General features: G+C 40.8%; 1 protein-coding gene across 1 annotated transcript in view; it reads left to right on the forward strand.

Moving 5' to 3' along the window:
• The window catches only part of LOC126456173 (protein takeout-like), a 186,651-nt gene that overhangs the window by 110,827 nt on the left and 55,201 nt on the right, over positions 1-20,623 (forward strand). Inside the window, exon 2 of the mRNA XM_050091926.1 lies at positions 4,478-4,551. Coding sequence (XP_049947883.1) covers positions 4,478-4,551 — 74 coding nt within the window. The remainder of the gene's footprint in view (positions 1-4,477; positions 4,552-20,623) is intronic.

Here is a 20,623-nt window from a genome sequence, read left to right on the forward strand (position 1 = left end):
AACAAGCACTTGCCCTCCTTAGTTTGTCCTTTTCTGTCCAATCTGTAGTAAACTGACTTCTCAAACTATTCACAAAAGACAGGGGATGTACATCTCCACTAGGATCAAAAACTATATTATTGAAACTACTACCATCCCTTTTCTGCACTATTACTGGTGATGCAGTAAACTGCTTACCCTGTACTGTCTTTTCTAAACTCCCTACCCTATTCTCGATCTTAGCAGTGGTCTCTCTAATATCTTCCACTTCTGCCATAGTCTCTTGTCTATATTCACGGAACATACCTTTGCAATAATCTTTAATTACATCCTTCCCCTTCATACATTCAGTAGCTTGAGTTTTAATGTTTTTATCCAAGCATTCTACACTTTCCTTTATGATGTTTTCAAACTTCTCTTGCTTCTTTTTTAACTGAAACTCTGTCTCTTTAAAAGTCTCTTTAACGTCATCTTTAAACTTCTCAAAATCTTTATCAACCTCCGACTTAAAGCCCAAGATTTTCTTTTGCAACCCATCTTGCATTTCCTGTTTAAATCCCCTCAGACGTTTTTCAAACTTTTCGTCAAGCTTTTTTATTTCTTCACTCATTTTTTCCTGTGATTTGCTGACAGCTTCTAGCTTTCCACTCACTTCTGTTTTCATTCCTTCCAGTTTCGGCAAGAGCAATGCTAACATACTTTCCACTCCTCCCTTGTCATCTGCTTCTCTTCTGACACTTGGTTCCACTTTAATGTCTAATCCTTTATCTAAGTTTTCCATAACAAACTCTTCTTCATTGCAGGTGAAAAAACTCCTCGAACGAGTGGATATTCGGCGAATCGACTGATCTGCCCGTTCCCCCATAAACAGTTTCGAAGCCGTGTGGCGTGATTTGGAGAAACGTACACCAGTACGTCCACACGCATGAGCGACCATCTGGTACTGGTCAACAACACTGCTGGATGAATGGAACGCCCTACGATAACGACTCCTTACTAAACGTGTGACTAGGTGGGAGCTCTTTTCAGAGCATGCATTGCCGTCTGTGGTTATTACACCTCTCATTAAGAATCATTCTCTGGCAGAAGTAAAGCTGTGAGTACCGGGCGTGAGTCGTGCTTCGGTCGCTCAGATGGTAGAGCACTTGCCCGCGAAAGGCAAAGGTCCCGAGTTCGAGTCTCGGTCAGGCACACAGTTTTAATCTGCCAGGAAGTTTCATATCAGCGCACACTCCGCTGCAGACTGAAAATCTCATTCTGGAAACATCCCCCAGGCTGTGGCTAAGCCATGTCTCCGCTATATCCTTTCTTTCAGGAGTGCTAGTTCTGCAAGGTTCGCAGAAGAGCTTCTGTAAAGTTTGGAAGGTAGGTGACGAGATACTGGCAGAAGTAAAGCTGTGAGTACCGGGCGTGGGTCGTGCTTCGGTAGCTCAGATGGTAGAGCACTTGCCCGCGAAAGGCAAAGGTCCCGAGTTCGAGTCTCGGTCGGCCACACAGTTTTAATTTGCCAGGAAGTTTCATATCAGAGCACACTCCGCTGCAGAGTGAAAATCTCATTCTGGAAACATCCCCCAGGCTGTGGCTAAGCCATGTCTCCGCTATATCCTTTCTTTCAGGAGTGCTAGTTCTGCAAGGTTTGCAGAAGAGCTTCTGTAAAGTTTGGAAGGTAGGAGACGAGATGCTGCCAGAAGTAAAGCTGTGAGTACAGGGCGTGAGTCGTGCTTCGGTAGCTCAGATGGTAGAGCACTTGCCCGCGAAAGGCAAAGGTCCCGAGTTCAAGTCTCGGTCGGGCACACAGTTTTAATCTGCCAGGAAGTTTCATATCAGCGCACACTCCGCTGCAGACTGAAAATTTCATTCTGGAAACATCCCCCAGGCTGTGGCTAAGCCATGTCTCCGCTATATCCTTTCTTTCTGGAGTGCTAGTTCTGCAAGGTTCGCAGAAGAGCTTCTGTAAAGTTTGGAAGGTAGGTGACGAGATACTGGCAGAAGTAAAGCTGTGAGTACCGGGCGTGAGTCGTGCTTCGGTAGCTCAGATGGTAGAGCACTTGCCCGCGAAAGGCAAAGGTCCCGAGTTCGAGTCTCGGTCGGCCACACAGTTTTAATCTGCCAGGAAGTTTCATATCAGAGCACACTCCGCTGCAGACTGAAAATCTCATTCTGGAAACATCCCCCAGGCTGTGGCTAAGCCATGTCTCCGCTATATCCTTTCTTTCAGGAGTGCTAGTTCTACAAGGTTCGCAGAAGAGCTTCTGTAAAGTTTGGAAGGTAGGAGACGAGATACTGGCAGAAGTAAAGCTGTGAGTACCGGGCGTGAGTCGTGCTTCGGTAGCTCAGATGGTAGAGCACTTGCCCGCGAAAGGCAAAGGTCCCGAGTTCGAGTCTCGGTCGAGCAAACAGTCTTAATCTGCCAGGAAGTTTCACTACCTAATGGTGTTCCTGCCCCCAATGACGTGGTTTCATACACTGCAAATCGTGAAAAGTAGGCGGAGAAGTGGACGATGAGCATGTAACCCATGCCGTAATAAACGACGACGGACTGTCACCCCTGATGGTGTGTGATGTGTTACACTGTTACACTGTTGCGTCAGAACCGAGGAGGACGCCGATCTGTCCTGCAAAGCCATTCGGACGACGTGTCGATCTTTTCGGGGGGTGATCTGGCTGGTGCGTCCTGATCCATCTCGTCGTGTTCTACGGCCTTCTGTGAAGCAATCTGTGGAGACCCGTTGCGCTACCGAAACACTTCGCCCCTCGCGAGAAGCCATTTCCCAGGTAGATGCATCACATTTTCTCATTGCAATACTGTGCCCTCTTTCAGACTCACCGATCTGCCGTTAACGTTCACGCATACGTCGGCGAGGAATTGCGCACGTCTTCTCACGTCACACTGATCCGTCATCTTCAGGCGGCTGCAGTGGCCGAGCGTTTCTAGGCGCTTCACTCCGGAACCGCGCTGCTGCTACGGTCGCTAGTTCGAATCCTGCTTCGGGCATGGATGTGTGTGATGTCCTTAGGTTAGTCAGGTTTAAGTAGTTCTAAGTCTAGAGGACTGATGACCTCTGATGTTAAGACCCATAGTGCTTACAGCCATTTGAACCATCATCTTCGGTTTATCGCGACGAGAGCCGCAATCATGTCATATTAGCAGTAGGTGGTGTTGCGCCGCAACACCAATGTCGACCATGAACCGGGGGCCATCATGGTTCAAATGCTAATCAATTCTGCATAACATACTAACGAACCGGTCATGTGAATATGAACGTCCTATCTCTAGTCGTTCAAGGTGTTCTGCTTTTTTTCTGAACATGAGTCTATTATGTTTCATAGGTAATATTTATTATTTTGCTTCTGCTACTTCTCGCGACACTACCTTTTACGTACCTTTCATCTGAATAGCACCAGAGGAAGGAGTGCAATTGAATTTCATTCTCAATGACTTAATTGAAAGGAATAAACATGTACTGATTGGAGAGGAAGACATGAAACATTAACATTACAACTCTAAAGATTCTGCAGATAAATTTACTGCCAGGCGAAATAAAAAAAAAAAAGATATGTTGTCCGATGTTACGTTTCTCTTTTGTTTCCGAAAGTATAGGTTAAGAGCCGCGGCATTAGCTTTATGTGGAGAACGGTTGATTAACGAAACAGAGGAGAAAACTGTGTTCACACAGTACATGTTTGTATTCTCGGAATTCAGTGTAGCACCTTTTCAATTACGTGAAATGAATTCTCCCTCCAGGCGTTGTAACTTGACAGAAAAGTTGCAGAAGCACCGGAAGTTTCGCAGCCATGGGATAATTTACTCTTCCGAGATGTACAGGCCCAGCTAGCATAAAAATATCGTCTGTGCTCCGTCTACGTCCAATAGCGTAAAATGGGTAGATTCAGCGCAAACAAGGCTCGATTTTTTCATAAGTAAATCCTTTTGATTCACTGCTGTGAAATGTCTGTTTTTTTCTTCAGTGGTACGCCCTCTAATATGCAGTTCTTTTCCTCGGAGTAAACTACTGTGGATTGAGACAATAGAGCTAAGTCACTCTTCTTCTTACAATCCAAGTTGTGTCACGATGATCTACGATGCAAACTTGGCAATTGACTTTTAGAAATGAACATTCTGTGATTACTTCTACCTTACTTAATATATTCCGTCTTCCATTCTCGCGTAAATACGCGAATTACCCTCAGACCTGAGTACAGTTCTGCCATAACTTCACTACGAACCATCATATTAGGCACGATGCACGCTGGAAAGACTACTTTCATGTCACAAATGTCATGAAACGTAAAAGTGAGGTTGCAGCAGACGGATAAGACAGCACAGGGTCATGCACACTACATTTCATGAAACACTGGTTTCATCATTTTCGTGAAACTTGTAAAACTGCTTTCGTGCGGTTTCAGTTTCAAGTGTCAAGCGTCAGTTCAGCATTGTTCGTATTTGCCAGAGCTGTGTTTTCAGGAGAAATAACACTACCACTTCATTCTTTTTCAGGTTTGCAGAAGCTGTGGCAAAACATCCGTGTTCATATGATTTTCGGCCTGAAGAAATACAGCAACAGGGACAAAGTGCGTGGGAAGCAGTGGTACCACAAGTGGAAAATTGAGGTTCGATTCAAGTTTTTATATATGTATCATATTCTAACAATTAAAAATTGCATGTATATGTAGTTATGAAGTTGAAATATTTAGCATATAAACAAAGGGGATGAACATGATTTGATTTATAAAGGCTTGTAAAAGCGTAAAATTATTTCGAGTACAATATTAAAGCCGAGGCACATCATATGTTAGTATTTAATAATTATGTTTTCATTTCCACCTACCAAGGCATCAAAAGAGAGTGAATGCATAAAAATAAACCGAAGTACCTACTCGCTGTTATAATTATACTTCTCCCATTCTGAAGGAATTGCTCTGCCGTGAATCGTCCGCGAATTTTAACTGTCTATCCCCGCAATGTTAATATCTGCCTATTATAGGGAACATTTTCTCACAAACTACTGGAGACAGAGAGGTAAAAATTTTACTGTATGTGCATTCATATGTTACAACAATACTGAAACAACAGTTTATTGTCAAAGTATTTTCTTACAGAGATATTATACATTTATTTTTAAGTAAATTTTTTCCATCGCTTTTTACTAGACTATCACCCCTAAGTCTTTTGTAAATCAAGTAATTAAAAAATCGTTGTTTCAGTATGTAATAGGGACCTATGTCACTACGTCATAAAAATTTCAGACTTCTAGGTTGACCAGTACCTGAGATAATGTTCCTAGATGAAGTAAAAAGTAAACTTACGGGAAACGGAGAAAGAAGATTAAAACATTCCTGATCCGTAGCTAATACCCCCTTCACAGTCTTCATAATCATCTTCAAGTCTTCTTTTGGCACCCCTCTGCACCTGTCTTGCTTTTTTCACTAATGTCTTGATTATATTATCAGCATGCCTTAGTCTGTGCTGATCTAAAAAGAACATAGCACGTACCGTACGGGAACCAACACACATACCCAACTTTTGAAGGACCTGGCATTTAGTTATATTTCCAAGATTGAAGGTTGCCACAGCATCATACACACCAAAATGTAGTGTATTAATTCCGACAAACACTGTTTTTGGGAGACGATGCCATATCACACTATTCAAGCACTCGTTGGGGTTCTGCGTTTTTCCGTGAAGACATTTCATCAGAAGACTTCTGTCAGCCAGATCTCTGAAAATGGGCTTTATTTCTGCCATGATGGCTGATGGTAGACTGTGGTGGTGAATGTATTTCTCTCCTGTTGTTAGTCCCCTATTGTATTTACACCAGCTGTTTTCACCTTTGGGGCACAAACCATGTTGTGGATGCTCATCCGTGGATGCGGTGTGGAAATATAAAGCCCATATAGCTCTCCTCATTTCTTCAAGATTGCCTGTATTTTGCCTGATTGCAAGGCCATAGCAGTTCTGAATGTGGTCTATTATGGAATCAGTCAATCTTCCTCTGCCAACCAAGGTTTTCCCATCATCTAGTTTTTTCCCTTTCATAACTGATTTTAACCTTCTCAGCCTGGCACCCATTCTCTTCTGCACATGTCCTATACATTCAAGTTTGCTTATATTTACACTGTTCCCATATGGTTTGCTTTCCAAAACTTCTTTGAATGCTTTAGAGTCACCATCTCCCAGATATTTGACATAGCGAACATTATACCACTGTGAAGGGCGATGAAAAATTTTCTTCACCCCAGCAACCTCCATGCCACCACTACTATCATAATAATTAGCAATACAGTCATCACTGTGTTCATTTTTCAGCCTGCCTGTGCACCTACAGTATTTAGACATTATTGCAACATCAATAACCTTGCCAGTATCAACACTAGTTGCTGTTACAACACCATTGTTGGAGGTGTGGCCCCTTTTCTGCCACGTGCCATCAAACGCCACTGTGAGGTCACGACTGCCGTCATTTTCTTCCACTGCTTCTTCCACAGCAACCTGCATTGACTTCTGTGCTACATCTTCAACTGCAGATCCTAGTACATAATTGTAAGCTTCAAACTTTGAAGGTGCACTTGGAAGATTTAGAACACCACATAGCATATCACCAGCTGCTTTGCCCTTACCAATTGCTCGCAATCCATAAACTAACCTAATATTTACACTATAAAGTTCAGTTTTCTTGTATCCATTATTTACAGTTACTGAAACCGAACTTGGAAACTTACAGCTGTATTTACAAACACTGCATATTAAATTAAACTGGGCAGCCAGGCCAACATGGGATTCTACTTTCAGAGAAACGTTTCCATGACATTTTTTGCAGCACAAACTGTTTTCAAGAGCTTCACACAATATATTCGTATCAATGAGTTCAAAAACTTCATTCCCTCTATCAAGTAAATTATATTTCTCTTCCAAATCTCTTTGTTTTTTATGAGAAGCACTGTTTTCATTTGGTGTAAGTTCGTTCGGCAAATCAGTAATAAGTGGATTCACATTTTCCAACAGTGATGATGATGAACTGCTTTGCTTTGCTAATGAATCATTATTTCTTTTCTTTTGCCAGTTCACACGCTTTTTAAATACTTTTGCTTTAGCTCTAGGCATTTTCACTGCGAAAAATGAAGCACTAAATACGAAATAACTCAACAACAACTACTTTCTTATATCACACTGTTTACAAAACAGTCCCGCCACAAAGTCAAAGAGTAACTTGAGGAAACCAGAGAGAAACATTTTCGGGCAACTAGTGTATAAATAGTAGCTGGAAACCGGGATATTTGAATTCATGTCACTTTAAAGGTACTGCCAAAAAGTTCATGGTCAGCCACGAGAGACGTGTATAACTAAAGCGCAATACCCGATCTCACAAATATATAAAAATAAAATAGTTATAATTGTAGTAGAGCTATGTATGATACGTCATTTTAAAGAGGAAACATGGCAGAATATAATACGCCAATAAAAAAAAATTCGATTTTTTAACCCAAAATTCGATTCCGTATCCCCTTAACTGGCTGCAGTGGGTTTTAGGTGAATATGCAGCATCTTCTGATTTCCGAATCTTAATTTTACAACGCCCTTGTCCTTTCGACTATGGTTGTAACTGTTTTTGTTCTGAATAAACAACAGAGATATCAAAAGCGCGGAATTTTGACGTGAACATTCCTAATGCGCAATCTCCTGTCTTGATTGAATCTTCGTTTTCCTTCTGACACAGTAGCTCGCTGAAATGGTCACATGAGCTAGGTTTTCAGAGGGTAGGCCTCTTCCCCAAGGAAGAAATACTGGATATGAACCCGATTCTTGTCTGATGGTAGCAACTTCGGTTGTCGTAAATTCATTCCTTCCCACGATCCAAACAGCGAAGTAAGCTTGCTGAATGGGATACATCCTCACCGCTGTGTCTTCCATGATCTCACAAGTCAGTGGTTGTGAAAAGCCATCTGCATCAGCACAGGCCACAAGTTGAACAATAAGTTGTAACAATAACTTCAATTATTTTTTCATGCTTGCTATTCATTTAACCCCGAAGTGATTGAAGGCGTTATGAGTTCTGTTTCCACACATTCTCATCACGAAATACCACCTACTGTGGTTGCTAATAGTTCCGATAGTTCTCTCCCGTGAAGCGAAATACTGAGCGGAAGTCTGAAAGAATTATCAGTATTCAGATATGTGGAAAACTATAAATTTCATAATTAAGTTAACGCGAAAGAAATAATGTAAATAATACTTTTTTCGGCGACTAAAATAAATAACCAGTTTTTATTAATTCAATGACCTGTTTCAATGAAAGAACGTAAAGAGACTTGGAGGAATATGAGAATCATATTTGTGAGGAAGATTAAAAAACCACCATCTGGTTCCAAGGCCAAAAAGAAGTCATGGCCTCTGGTTCTAAACATGATGTTCATGAAAGCATATGTGACTGTCAGAATAAACCTGGGGATCTTTCATCTGCACCTTCTCTGTCATTAAGGCCGATTACTTATCAGTTATCAGTGAAACCCAGTACGACGAGGATCCTGATGAGGTCATAAATGAAACAATAAATTCACGTTCAGAGGCAGATGGCGCTATGAGAAACGAAAATAAAGAAATTAGACAATGGGACCTCCTCTAAATAAAAATAAGGAATAGAAGGATATCCTATCACCTCATACTGATGAAATAGCTGTGAATTACGGGGGAGTCTTCATCGTCAACATCATCAGCTACTGCCGGTAGGTTTCCACTTCTAGAAGGCTTCAGTATGCCAGAATGTGATGTACTCTATACGGATCTGTCACCCTTTCTTACGAAGAATCCCTAATATAATTCTCTTTCACAAGTTTTACGTAGATTCCTTTATCTTTCACCCACCCTCTGTTTTGTCTGGAACATTTTTCTTTGATTTTTTCATACATTTTGTATAATTCAGTAACTTCGGAAGTAATAAAATGGTCTTGAATTACCTCAGTGTTACTATTACTTTTTCGTTACTAATCGAAGCTAACCTCAATTTTGTGTCCATCTTTGTTATTTTTGGGCTAATTAACTCCAGAAACATCACAACCTTGTAATTCTGAAGAAGAATCTTAATTCTGGCTGCTGCACTGCTAAGTTCACGAACTGCAACGTAAGTGCTGTTTTGCTGATCAAAGGTGGAATACAATACATCCCTCTCTTATTTCGCAGCGGCAACCACAAAAAAGTGTCAACCACATCGTCATCGTAATACATCACAACAGTGAGAGGAAGCCATTTCCCGTGTTTCCTATGTGTACATAATCAAACAAAACATTTTTCTTGAAGGTCGTTTCATGATATCGGTTTCATGAACTGTAGCATCTAGCAGTCACAACACAGTGTTGTTTTCAACGACAACTGTATTCCTTCTGAGTATCAGTTTAGTAACAGCAACAGGTGTTTATCACATGTCACGTGATAATGTCGGCTACAGTGCCGTTGTATGCTTATACAAAGATATAAGAAAACACATGAGTTTGGACTAGAGTGAGGCTGTAAGTGAACACTTAGCCGAGTTAAATTACGCTAGGCTCGGGATAGCAATTGGAGCCATCCGGTGATAGCCTGAACTCGTTACAAACAACGGTGTTCTTCAAGCAGTCAAGGTCCAGTTCAAAACACTGTACAACGGGACAGACTCTCAGACCGTACTTTTTGAGGAGATTGCTAAAAGTACCCGGAGAGGAAGGAGAACTGCGAGCAAACAAGGTTCCGAGCAAATGCTGGTACTGCCTGCATCGCCTCTGCTCCAAATTTCCGGACGAAACTTGCTCTGCCGGCAGGGCTGAGGATTCTTGGCGAGAGGCTGGGATCGAGTTCCACGGCGACTGCTGATAAGAATTCAATTAACACGCCGGCACGCGGGCAGCGGGGTCGCGTTAGGTGAAATCAAGGCTTGCGGCTCCAGGGGTTCTGGAGGGGTTGGAGGCGGCGTAGGCTGGCTATGGGGAGGGGGGCGGCGTCGGAGGCGGCCGGAACCAGTCGGCGGGGCGGCTGGGGCAGCCTCAGGCCACGGGCAAATCTTCAATCACGGCTGCGGGATTTGCCTCGTCCCGGTCTCAATCCGCGGGGCAGCGCCGCGTGCGGCAGTCAGCGAAGACTGATAGACACAGGCCACAGTGGCAGAGTATCTTCCCCGAGAAGACTGCATTATACCTCGCACCTAGCTATTTTACTCTGCCAGATCCAAAAGGAAACAGTTTTATGCCAGATCCACACGAATTTTATGGAAGTTACAAATCATTTACATCTCTCCAATACGTCGTATGTAATTACATTTTACTCACATAGTGTACTACGTTAACTTTAACGTTGAACCAAGCAGTTGCGGTACAGTGAGAGCCGGTAAAGGATTTAGGAGGTCAGTTAAAAGGCGAGGACACTGACTTGAAATGACATCACAGGATGGACACTAAAAAGTGTAAAACATCGGCAGCAGTAAGTAAAATCGACTTACGTCGCTTGTTATTGAAGACAGGAATGAGTTTTGCTAGAAAATAAAGGAGCATGTTTGGTGCAAGGAGGATGTAAAATCTGGACTCTTAACAGCAGGAAAGGTAATAATGAAAAAGAGATGTCCCTTAATTTCGAATAGAATGTTAGGTGTTATGTAGTCTTTCCCGGAAATATTTTCCCACAGTTTCACGTGGATGTGAAAAGAGGGAGAATGAGACAAGGAGAGAATAGTTTTTAAAATATATATTTAGTTTAATGATTAGTTAGTAAATCATCTACTGAAGTGATAATGTATCGAATAGAGGACAAGAAAAGAGCTTAATGACAGAAAGAATGTCCTGAGACACCAAGGAGTAGTTAATTTTCCAATAGAGAAGTGGTTCCCTACCTTTCTGAAAATAATATCGCGGTTACAATCATATAGTTCATAAACCCAGTCCCTCGTTCCCAATGTAATACCACAACCCTTAGGGATTCTGTATCCTTTTACCAGTCCTATCCCCACTCTCCCAAAGAGGGCATATGTGTGTTATAAGTATGCTGCTTTGATCTTACCTTTTCGGGTTATCGGGATTCGAATACACTGAAGATTTTATTTTGCTGCTAATTAATAATTTGCATTAATTTAAGCTATTGTTTTGACATTGTTTACGTTGGGCATGACCAATATGCAGAATGAAGGAAACATGTTGGTTTAGAAGCTGATTTACAATCACAATTTGTACACTATGCAAACTTCACACATGGTAGGAATAAAATTTATATTTTAATTATGAAATAGTTAACGATTAAAGTTCCAATGTTTTTAGTCATCGAGAAGACAGGTATTTTTTGTTTTAAAACTAAAAAATAAATTGTATCCGTAATAGGAATATGACATGATAATTTTTGATATACTAATGTTGTAATTGTTGTTAGTTAATGGAACTGTAATTACGATTACATTGAAATGTAAAATTTTACTCGTACAAAATTTAATTAACTAAACCTCGACCTTATATTAAATAAAACTAATCCCCCTGTTAACCTGTAAATGACAGGATAATTATCGTTTAAGTAGGTAAAATGATATATGCAAATTAACGAAATAAATTGTTGTAATGATAAAACGTGCAATTTATAGTCTTAATAGAAACAGATTCTTTCCTGTCTTTGTAGCAAAGTATTCGCTTTTATTTCATGTACATTTCTATGTAATTTGGGAAGATGTATGTAAAAGTTCTAATTGTTAAACCTAAAAATTTAATATGTGACGTGTCAGTAATTGTTTAGTATCATATAAACAGAGGCGATTTGTACACCGCCATATCCTAGTTGGAGTTCAGTCTTGTCATCATTCATGAGACAGTGTTAAGTCAATTTTACATGTAGTTCGCTGCCGAACATCTAGCTTGCAAAATAAAACTCGTTGTGAATACGAATTCCTGGAGCTTATTTCAATCATTGCATGATTTCTGAGTGGCGATGCAGTAACATCACAAAGAAAAGAAATGTTGCACGAAAGCTTCACTCCTCACCTCCCTCGCAATTCTTGCTTCATCCACACCTTGCATCTCCATTTAAAAACAACTAAATTTAAAATTGTGGACTATAGTCAGTATTTGCAAATCCCTTGATTACTGTATTCCTCACTTCTGAACTGGAAATTAAAAATTCTTCAAGCTGCTAATGTTTTTGTCTGGCCACAGCCAGTAATTATGATAATAATAATAGTAATAATAACAATATAAACCCTCAAGTTTGTATAAGTAGTTCCCTAATGTCGTGTCCGCAGTGGAAATGTCGCACCTATAAATGAATTAAAAGCAGCCTTGCCATTGACAACCTACGCCTAGGGGGATACATTAGCTGATTTATTCAGTCTTGATGATATTCTACTCTTGCTTGAATAATAGATCGGTAATGTTCAATAGAAGCAGATATCCTCGAAGCAGTGAAACATCTTAAATCACTCCATAAAAGCAAGTCTTGCGGTCCAGACTGTTTGCCAGTTTCTTTCCTTTCAGAGTACACTGAGGACATGACTCGCTCGCTCGACGAAAAATCTGTAATAAAAGACGAAAGTTGCACAGTTCACATAATGTGCAAGAAAGGCAATAGGAGTAATAAATTAATTTACAGGTTCATATCATTAAGGTCAATATACAGCACGATTTTTAAACATGTATTGTGGTCGAACATTATGAATTGCCTCGATGAGAGCGGCATATTGACACATAATCAACACAGATTTACAAAACGTCGCTGTGGTGAAACTCAATTAGTTCTTTACTCACACGAAGTGTTGAGAGTTATTGACAAGAGATTTCAAATTGATTCCGTGTTTCTATATGTCCAGGAGGCTTTTGACATCGTACCTCACAAGCAACTTGTATTCAAATCGCATGCTTTTGGAATATCGACTCAGTCATGTGACTGGATTTGTAGCTTCCTGTCAGATGAGTCACAGTTCGTAGTACTTGACGGAAACTCATCGATTAAAACATAAGTGATATCTGTCATTCCCCAAGGTAGCGTTACATGCCCTCGGTTGTTATTTATCATATCAAAGATTTAAGAGACAATCTGAGCAGCTGCCTTAAGTTTCCTGCATGCAGAGGATACTGTCGTTTAGCATCTAATAAAGTCATCAAAAGATCGAAACAAATTGCAAGTGGTTCAAGTGGTTCTGAGCACTATGGGACTCAACATCTGAGATCATCAGTCCCTCAGAACTAACCTAAGGACATCACACACATCCATGCCCGAGGCAGAATTCGAACCTGCGAACGTAGCGGTCGCGCGGTTCCAGACTGAAGCCCCTAGAACCGCTCGGCCACACCGGCCGGTAACAAATTGCAAAATGATTTAGACAGGATGCGAAAATTGGCAAATGACCATAAATAAGAGAAAGTGTGAGTGTATGAGGAATCCGAAACTTCGGTTACACGACAAACCAATCAAATCCAAAGGTCATAAATTCAACTAGGAATTACAATTAAAATTACAATTACGAATTCAATAAATAGGAAGAACACACACAAAATGTTGTGGGTAAGGTGAACCAAACGCTGCGTTTTACTGGCAGAACACAAAGAAGATGCAACAGTTCGACTAAAGGTGGCTGTTCACGCTACGCTCGTGTGTCCTGCGACGCAGTGTGTGTTGCTTAACAGATACGATTAACGAAGTTGATCGAGATAGTTCAAAGAAGGACAGGACCTTTCGTGTTATCGAGATATAGGGAAGAGAGTGTCACGAGCGTTATTCAGGATTTTGGTTCAAATGGTTCAAATGGCTCTAAGCACTATGGGATTTAACAACTGAGGTCATGAGTTCCCTAGACTAAGAACTACGTAAACCTAACTAGCCTAAGGACATCACACACACCCATGCCCGAGAAAGGATTCGAACCTGTGACCGTAGCTGCAGCGCGGTTCCGGACAGAAGCGCCTAGAACCGCTCGGCCGCAAAGGCCGGCCCTAGTAGTGTTGCATATTTTAACTAACTACTTAAATTATCTTAGATAATCACTCGATAAATAAATTTATTGAAGTTCTTTCAATTACAGTTGGTATAGACGAAATCGATACTTGCACATTTTGACAGTGAGACTCTTCACTGAAGCCCTTGTGAACGGAGTCTGTAAGTAGCTCCCCGTGCGGTGTGTCCTTCTCTAACAGCCACAGGAGGGTCACCTTTCACGCCGTACGCCAGTTTCCAGCAAGGTTCGTGGCATCTGTGTGTGGACTCCTTGCTTTGCAGTGAATCCCCATGCCTGTTACAAGAACAGTGCCTCGCACTAAAGAAGTCACGAAGCTGCCAGACAGCCTCCTGCAGTTCATACTCTGTACACAACACTTGTAGATCATTGTAAGACTCGTCCCACGACTAAGAATTCTGCCAGTCAAATTCACTTCTGTGCATTTTTGGGGGAAACATGGCTCGCTCTCTGCCGTGGAAATCTGCTATTAGTCAGCTCGAGTCGTCGTTTGTGGTCCCCGCGCATTCCTTCATTCTAAACAAATGTTTCCTATTCTCGTAAGATACTATTGTTCTTCACCCCCGGCTTCCAGCAGCTGACAAGTTTCACAGATTGTTCATGGCGGCAGGAGAGCGCCTCGCATCGGCTCACCGGGCTCACCACGGGGAGGCCGCCAGCTGGACTGTAAAGCCGCCGTCACCACTCTGTTCTCTTTAGAGCAGTCAAACATCCATCTCGGTACCTTTCTATACTTCTGCTGATCGCAGCATTCTCAGGAACGCGTAAGATCACCATCCCCTGCTGTCAGTGTCCAACTCAAATTAATTGCCAGGCATGCCACACAACATAAAATTTTACTACACAGTATCAACTAAAGAAATAATCAATTATTCTACCACCCATCATAAAACGTGATTACACATCGGAAAAAGATGGTAACAAAGTAGTATAATACTACACGTTTGGGGTCAAATGAGTGCTGCCTTACAATAATAATAATGGTAACACTGTATATCATCATAAAGTAATAATAATAATAATAATAATAACAGTAACACTGTTTACGGCATTATAGTAGCCATTATATAGTAACTGTGGTGTTATCCTGTCTATTAATTCTATTACTTGTTTGAGAGTGTGAACAGAAGCATTTTCTTGTCCATAGTAGAAAATACATACAGCCAGGAGAGGAAATTTTCATAAGACGTTTAGCATTTGTTGTACGTATGTCTCACTTTTACTGTCATAGTTTCATGATACAAAACAAATTTCATCTGTAATTGTTGATCTGTTTGATGAAGATATTGTACACAAGCGTGGGTTGCACCGTATCGTGTCATGGTTTACAGACAGGATTCGAAGAAAGTAATTATTGGTCATATATGGGAGCAATATTAGAATTGGAAATCATACAGTAACGATCTTTCAAAAGTAATGGAGTTTCATGATAGTCACATCTCCGGTTTTTATGTGTTAGGAAATTTAATTTTTCCCCTCAGTGGCTAATATCACACAATTTGGGAACCATTGTCGTAGAGGGCCATTATTCCGTTTGAGAGGAATTTTGAAGTTTGAAAGTGTGAAATGACTTGCACAACATAAACCAACGTCGAGAAATGGAAAAATTTACCATTCGAACTCATGGCTGCAACAACGACAGTACGCTAGTAAAGCAACTGCTGAGAAAACACAATTCGCTCTTATCCCGCATGAATTCTAAGTGTTGCTTGTGTTCATGTATAAGATCATCTCATAATATCACACGTACATGATTTTCAAATCATCAAAATCTTAGAAGGAATAGTGGAAGTGAACTGACCGCGATCTCAGAAAATTTGTTAATGCAGTGTAATGCCAATGAGGAATCGTCAGTTCTGAAAACATATAAGATTAAAGTAAGAGGTCCTATTAGAAACAATGCTGCGGAAGTTACGAGACAAACAAGGTTAACTCTTTCGTGTCAAGGTCAAAAGATCGAAGCCAACTTCGTGATTATACCTAAACTAACTGTAGATTTGATTATAGGTGCAGATTTTTTTAAATGAGAGACGAGCGATAATAGATATGGGGAATGGTAGCGTAACATTCGGGAATGTCACACTTCTCTTTGAGCAAAAGCTAAAATTAGAAGAAATACCAGTTAAAAACAAACAATTAAGAATGATGCGAGATAAAGAGGATCTACATCTACATCTACATTCATACTCCGCAAGCCACCCAAAGGTGTGTGGCGGAGGGCATTTTACGTGCCACTGTCATTACCTCCCTTTCCTGTTCCAGTCGCGTATGGTTCGCGGGAAGAACGACTGTCTGAAAGCCTCCGTGCGTGCTCTATCTCTCTACTTTTACAATCGTGATCTCCTCGGGAGGTATAAGTAGGGGGAAGCAATATATTCAATACCTCATCCAGAAACGCACCCTCTCGAAACCTGGCGAGCAATCTACACCGCGATGCAGAGCGCCTCTCTTGCAGAGTCTGCCACTTGAGTTTATTAAACATCTCCGTAACGCTATCACGGTTACCAAATAACCCTGTGACGAAACGCGCCGCTCTTCTTTGGATCTTCTCTATCTCCTCCGTCAAACCGATCTGGTACGGATCCCACACTGATGAGCAATACTCAAGTATAGGTCGAACGAGAGTTTTGTAAGCCACCTCCTTTGTTGATGGACTACATTTTCTAAGCACTCTCCCAATGAATCTCAACCTGGTACCCGCCTTACCAACAATTAATTTTATATCATCATTCCACTTCAAATCGTTCCGCACGCATACTCTCAGATATTTTACAGAAGTAACTGCTACCAGTGTTTGTTCCGCTATCATATAATCATGCAATAAAGGATCCTTCTTTCTATGTATTCGCAATACATTACGTTTGTCTATGTTAAGGGACAGTTGCCACTCCCTGCACCAAGTGCCTATCCGCTGCAGATCTTCCTGCATTAAAGAATTGAAATGGTATGCACAAAAGGGGGAATCGCCTCAACTCATGTTAGAAGTCCATAAAGAAATCGACGAAAAATTGCAAGAAGTTCAAGGTATTTCGGAACACAGTAAAAGAGAATTACAGGGTATTTTACGAGATAAAGCTGTGGTATTTTTACCTAAGACTGGCAGTACTAAACACTTTCAGTACAAGTTTGAAGTAAAACAGCACAAACCATTTAGAGTGCCACCCTACACAATCCCATTAAGCTACAGGAATAAAGTATTCCAGGAGATGTCTAAAATGTTAGATGATGATATTATCGAACCAGCTGCCTCCACATATAACAGCCCGCTCCATATTGTACAAAAACGAGATGGGAGCATCAGGTTAGTGCTTGATTCCAGACAGATCAACACAACCGTAATCACTGAGACAGATCGCCCAGAAAAATTAGAGGAGTTGATACAAAACTTCCACGGTGCTAAGATATTTTAATCACTTGATTTACGGAGTAGTTTCTGGCAAATAGAATTGGCCCCATAATGTAGAAAATTTACAGCATTTGTCGTATGCGATACATGTTATCAATTTAAACGATTGCCATTTGGTTTTAACATATCATCAGCAGCATTTATTAGGGGATTTAATACTGTACTCAGTCCTGAAATTTTACAAAAAATTACTTGTTATGTTGATGACGTGATTATAGCAAAACCCTCTTGGAAACATCACAACGACACATTAAATCAGTGTTTACAGATCATGAAAGAGCATGGGTTCACAGTAAATATAACGAAATCCAAATTTGGAAGGCGAGAGGTCAAATTTCTAGGACACGTAATTTCAGAGAAAGGGGTAATGCCTGATCCAGAAGAACTAACGGCAATCATAGAATTCTGTACTCCATATAATAAGAAAACTCTCAGAGTATTTCTAGGTCTCACCGTATTCTGTAAAAAATTTATTTGGATCGACTCTCTCGCAACACCACGCCTATGTGCATTGACTGGAAAAAACACGCCATGGGTATGGGATCAACAAGCCATTGAAGAATTTTTAAAAGTTGTAACGCCGGAAATACATATCCTTCTATTTCCATCTATTGTACTATAAATTTTTCCTTATTTTGTTACCTGAAGATAAAACATTTCTCTGTCTTCATATATTGTAATTGTTTTACTAATTGTATATATATATATATATATATATATATATATATATATATATATATATATGTGTGTGTGTGTGTGTGTGTGTGTGTGTGTGTGTGTGTGTGTGTGTATTTATGCATTTATGTCGGTGTATAATTGGATTGTTTTGTGAATATTACGTGTATTTATACGCTGGGTCTGGCATAGGGAAAACTATGCTATCGAACGAATACATCGATAGGTCGTGTGGAGAACCAAAGTGTAATTTAGGATCCTTGGTAGTGAACTCTGCCGCGTGGAGCGCGGGCTGAGCAGAGAGAGTCTGGCTGGAGTAGTGCAGTGGAGAAGATGTGTTGTGTGACGCTCCCGCGAGTTGCCGCGCTTTCGGGGTTTGGCAGCATGTAATTGCGCTCGAATTGCTATGACAGTTTTTGACACGGTGTCGCGAACAGGAAGCGTTAGCTGGCACACATCAAGAGCCCGTTTCGGCTGGAGACCGTGTCGAGAAGAAGGCGCGCCAACATCCAGCTTCTGCAACAGCGACGGCCGACAATGAGTGACTGTCGCCACCTCCTCGATCGACGACTTCAAACCTTCAATCAACCAACAAGGAAGACTGGTAGCACGTAAAGTTTTAGAACTGTATGGCAGACCTCAGCTTTTCAAACTGTTAAATTTTTCTCGCTAAATTACAACGACGTAGTATGAAGCTTTGTTGCTCATTGTCCCAATTGCATTACCAAGCAGGGTCACTTCCTTTTCCGGAATGAACCCGAGTGTCGCTGAAATTCAAACGCCAGCATTAAAGTAATATTCGATTTCACTGCTTTAATTTCAAAGTTTAGTTAAGGTATTCATAGCTGGCTACAATATTTAGATTACACAAGCACAAATTAAGCGTGCGAGTTTTGTTACCGTATTTTATCTTACCTGTGACTGCAGCTCAGCTTGGTACGTACTAAATTTTACTATTGTTAATTGTTCAGAATCATTTAATTCAAGTTCAAAGTTAAATCTCTTATTTCTAAATTGCGTAGATTCAAGTAGCTTCTGAAATGATTGTTGCGGTAGCCCAAGACTAACTGTATTTTACTGAATTTCGATGTGCTTCAGAAACAAAGTTCACTATTAATTTCAGTCACTAAATTAACTTTTAATTTTCCGGTTTTATTAATTCTTTTGCTAAATTAAGTCAGAGTGTAGCGAAATTTATTACTTCTGACAAACTTTCAGTTTTCACACTACACGTGTCAACCTTCAGTTGCCACGCTTCTAGTGCTAATTATATGTGTAATAACCTTTCTTTTTAAGTTACTATAGTACTTGTCCATAGGACTGGCGACCGTAATTTCCCCCAAATCTCAAATATCTAATTACCGCTAGTTAATTGTTAACGTAACGGCCGCACATTTACTTTCTTTATTAACTTTACCCCTTTTCAAAATTAATTTACACCAGTTTCATTTGCATTTTTCCTTTCATTTAGATGTAACCCTTTCCTCCCTCTTTACCGACAGATTAACTTCGGTGACGATTGCTTTTCCCAAATTTCCATTAGGTACACGCGGTTTAATTTTTCACTGTCATTAAGGTCGATAAGTGAGGGGGAGGTTACAAAGTGGAAAACGCACTAACAACTGCACCGATTTTAGCACATCCTGATCTAACACAAAATTTTTGTATGGCCACTGATAGCGCGAAAACCGGTTTAGGAGTTGTTTTATTCCAAGAATACGAACAGGCAGGGCTAAGACCATATAGAACAATTGCATTTGGCAGTTGTGTACTCACAAAAAGCGAGAAATACTGTTAAGTCACGGAGCTGGAAGCAATGGCTATTGTATGGGGCTTCCAACCTTTTCGATACTTCCTATTCGGAAGAAAAACAAAAGTATACACTGACCACAAAGCATCAGAATTTCTGTTATCCGCCAAACTAACTCATGGGATGTTAGCCAGATGGATGTTAATACTATAAGAATTTGACTTCGCTAATACACACATACCAGGACCAGCGAATGTATTAGCAGATGTTTTATCACGATGTCCACAGGGTGCATCCAATAACGTAGGTTTGCAAGCAGCAGAACACCAGATTACAATATACTATATGAAACAAGTACCTTTCGAAAACTACATTACGACAGCATTAAAGAACATAGGCAAAGAACAGGACAAGCATCCCGAAATACTAGGAATCAAACACAAGTGGAGAAGTAACTATTTTCCAGACATTCGACAGCACTATCTCGTAAAAAACAATGTTTTATTTTTTAGACGAAATGTTGCACCGAATGAATGGTTAACGGGACACCTTGCAACGTGCTGTTCAGAAGAGATCTCCGACCTCTCGTGCGCAAAAGGATTTATGGACAGCCAGGTGGGGTTCGTTGTGTCATTGACCTCCAGCACTAGTTCAGACATTAGTCGAGTCCATGTTACGCTGTTTTGTGCCACTCTTGCGTGCCTGCGGGAGCCCTGCGCGGTATTATGGAGGTGTACCACTGTCTTTGGCTCTTCAGTGTAGGTGGCGAACGTCACAAGTATCGCAAGTCTAAATGACGGAGGTTCAGATACGCTGTATAGTAGTAAACAACAACACACAACAATTAGAGTTCCAAAATAAAATACCAGA

This window comes from Schistocerca serialis, chromosome 2 (assembly GCF_023864345.2).
Source record: "Schistocerca serialis cubense isolate TAMUIC-IGC-003099 chromosome 2, iqSchSeri2.2, whole genome shotgun sequence".
In the NCBI taxonomy this organism is placed as follows: Eukaryota; Metazoa; Arthropoda; class Insecta; order Orthoptera; family Acrididae; genus Schistocerca; species Schistocerca serialis.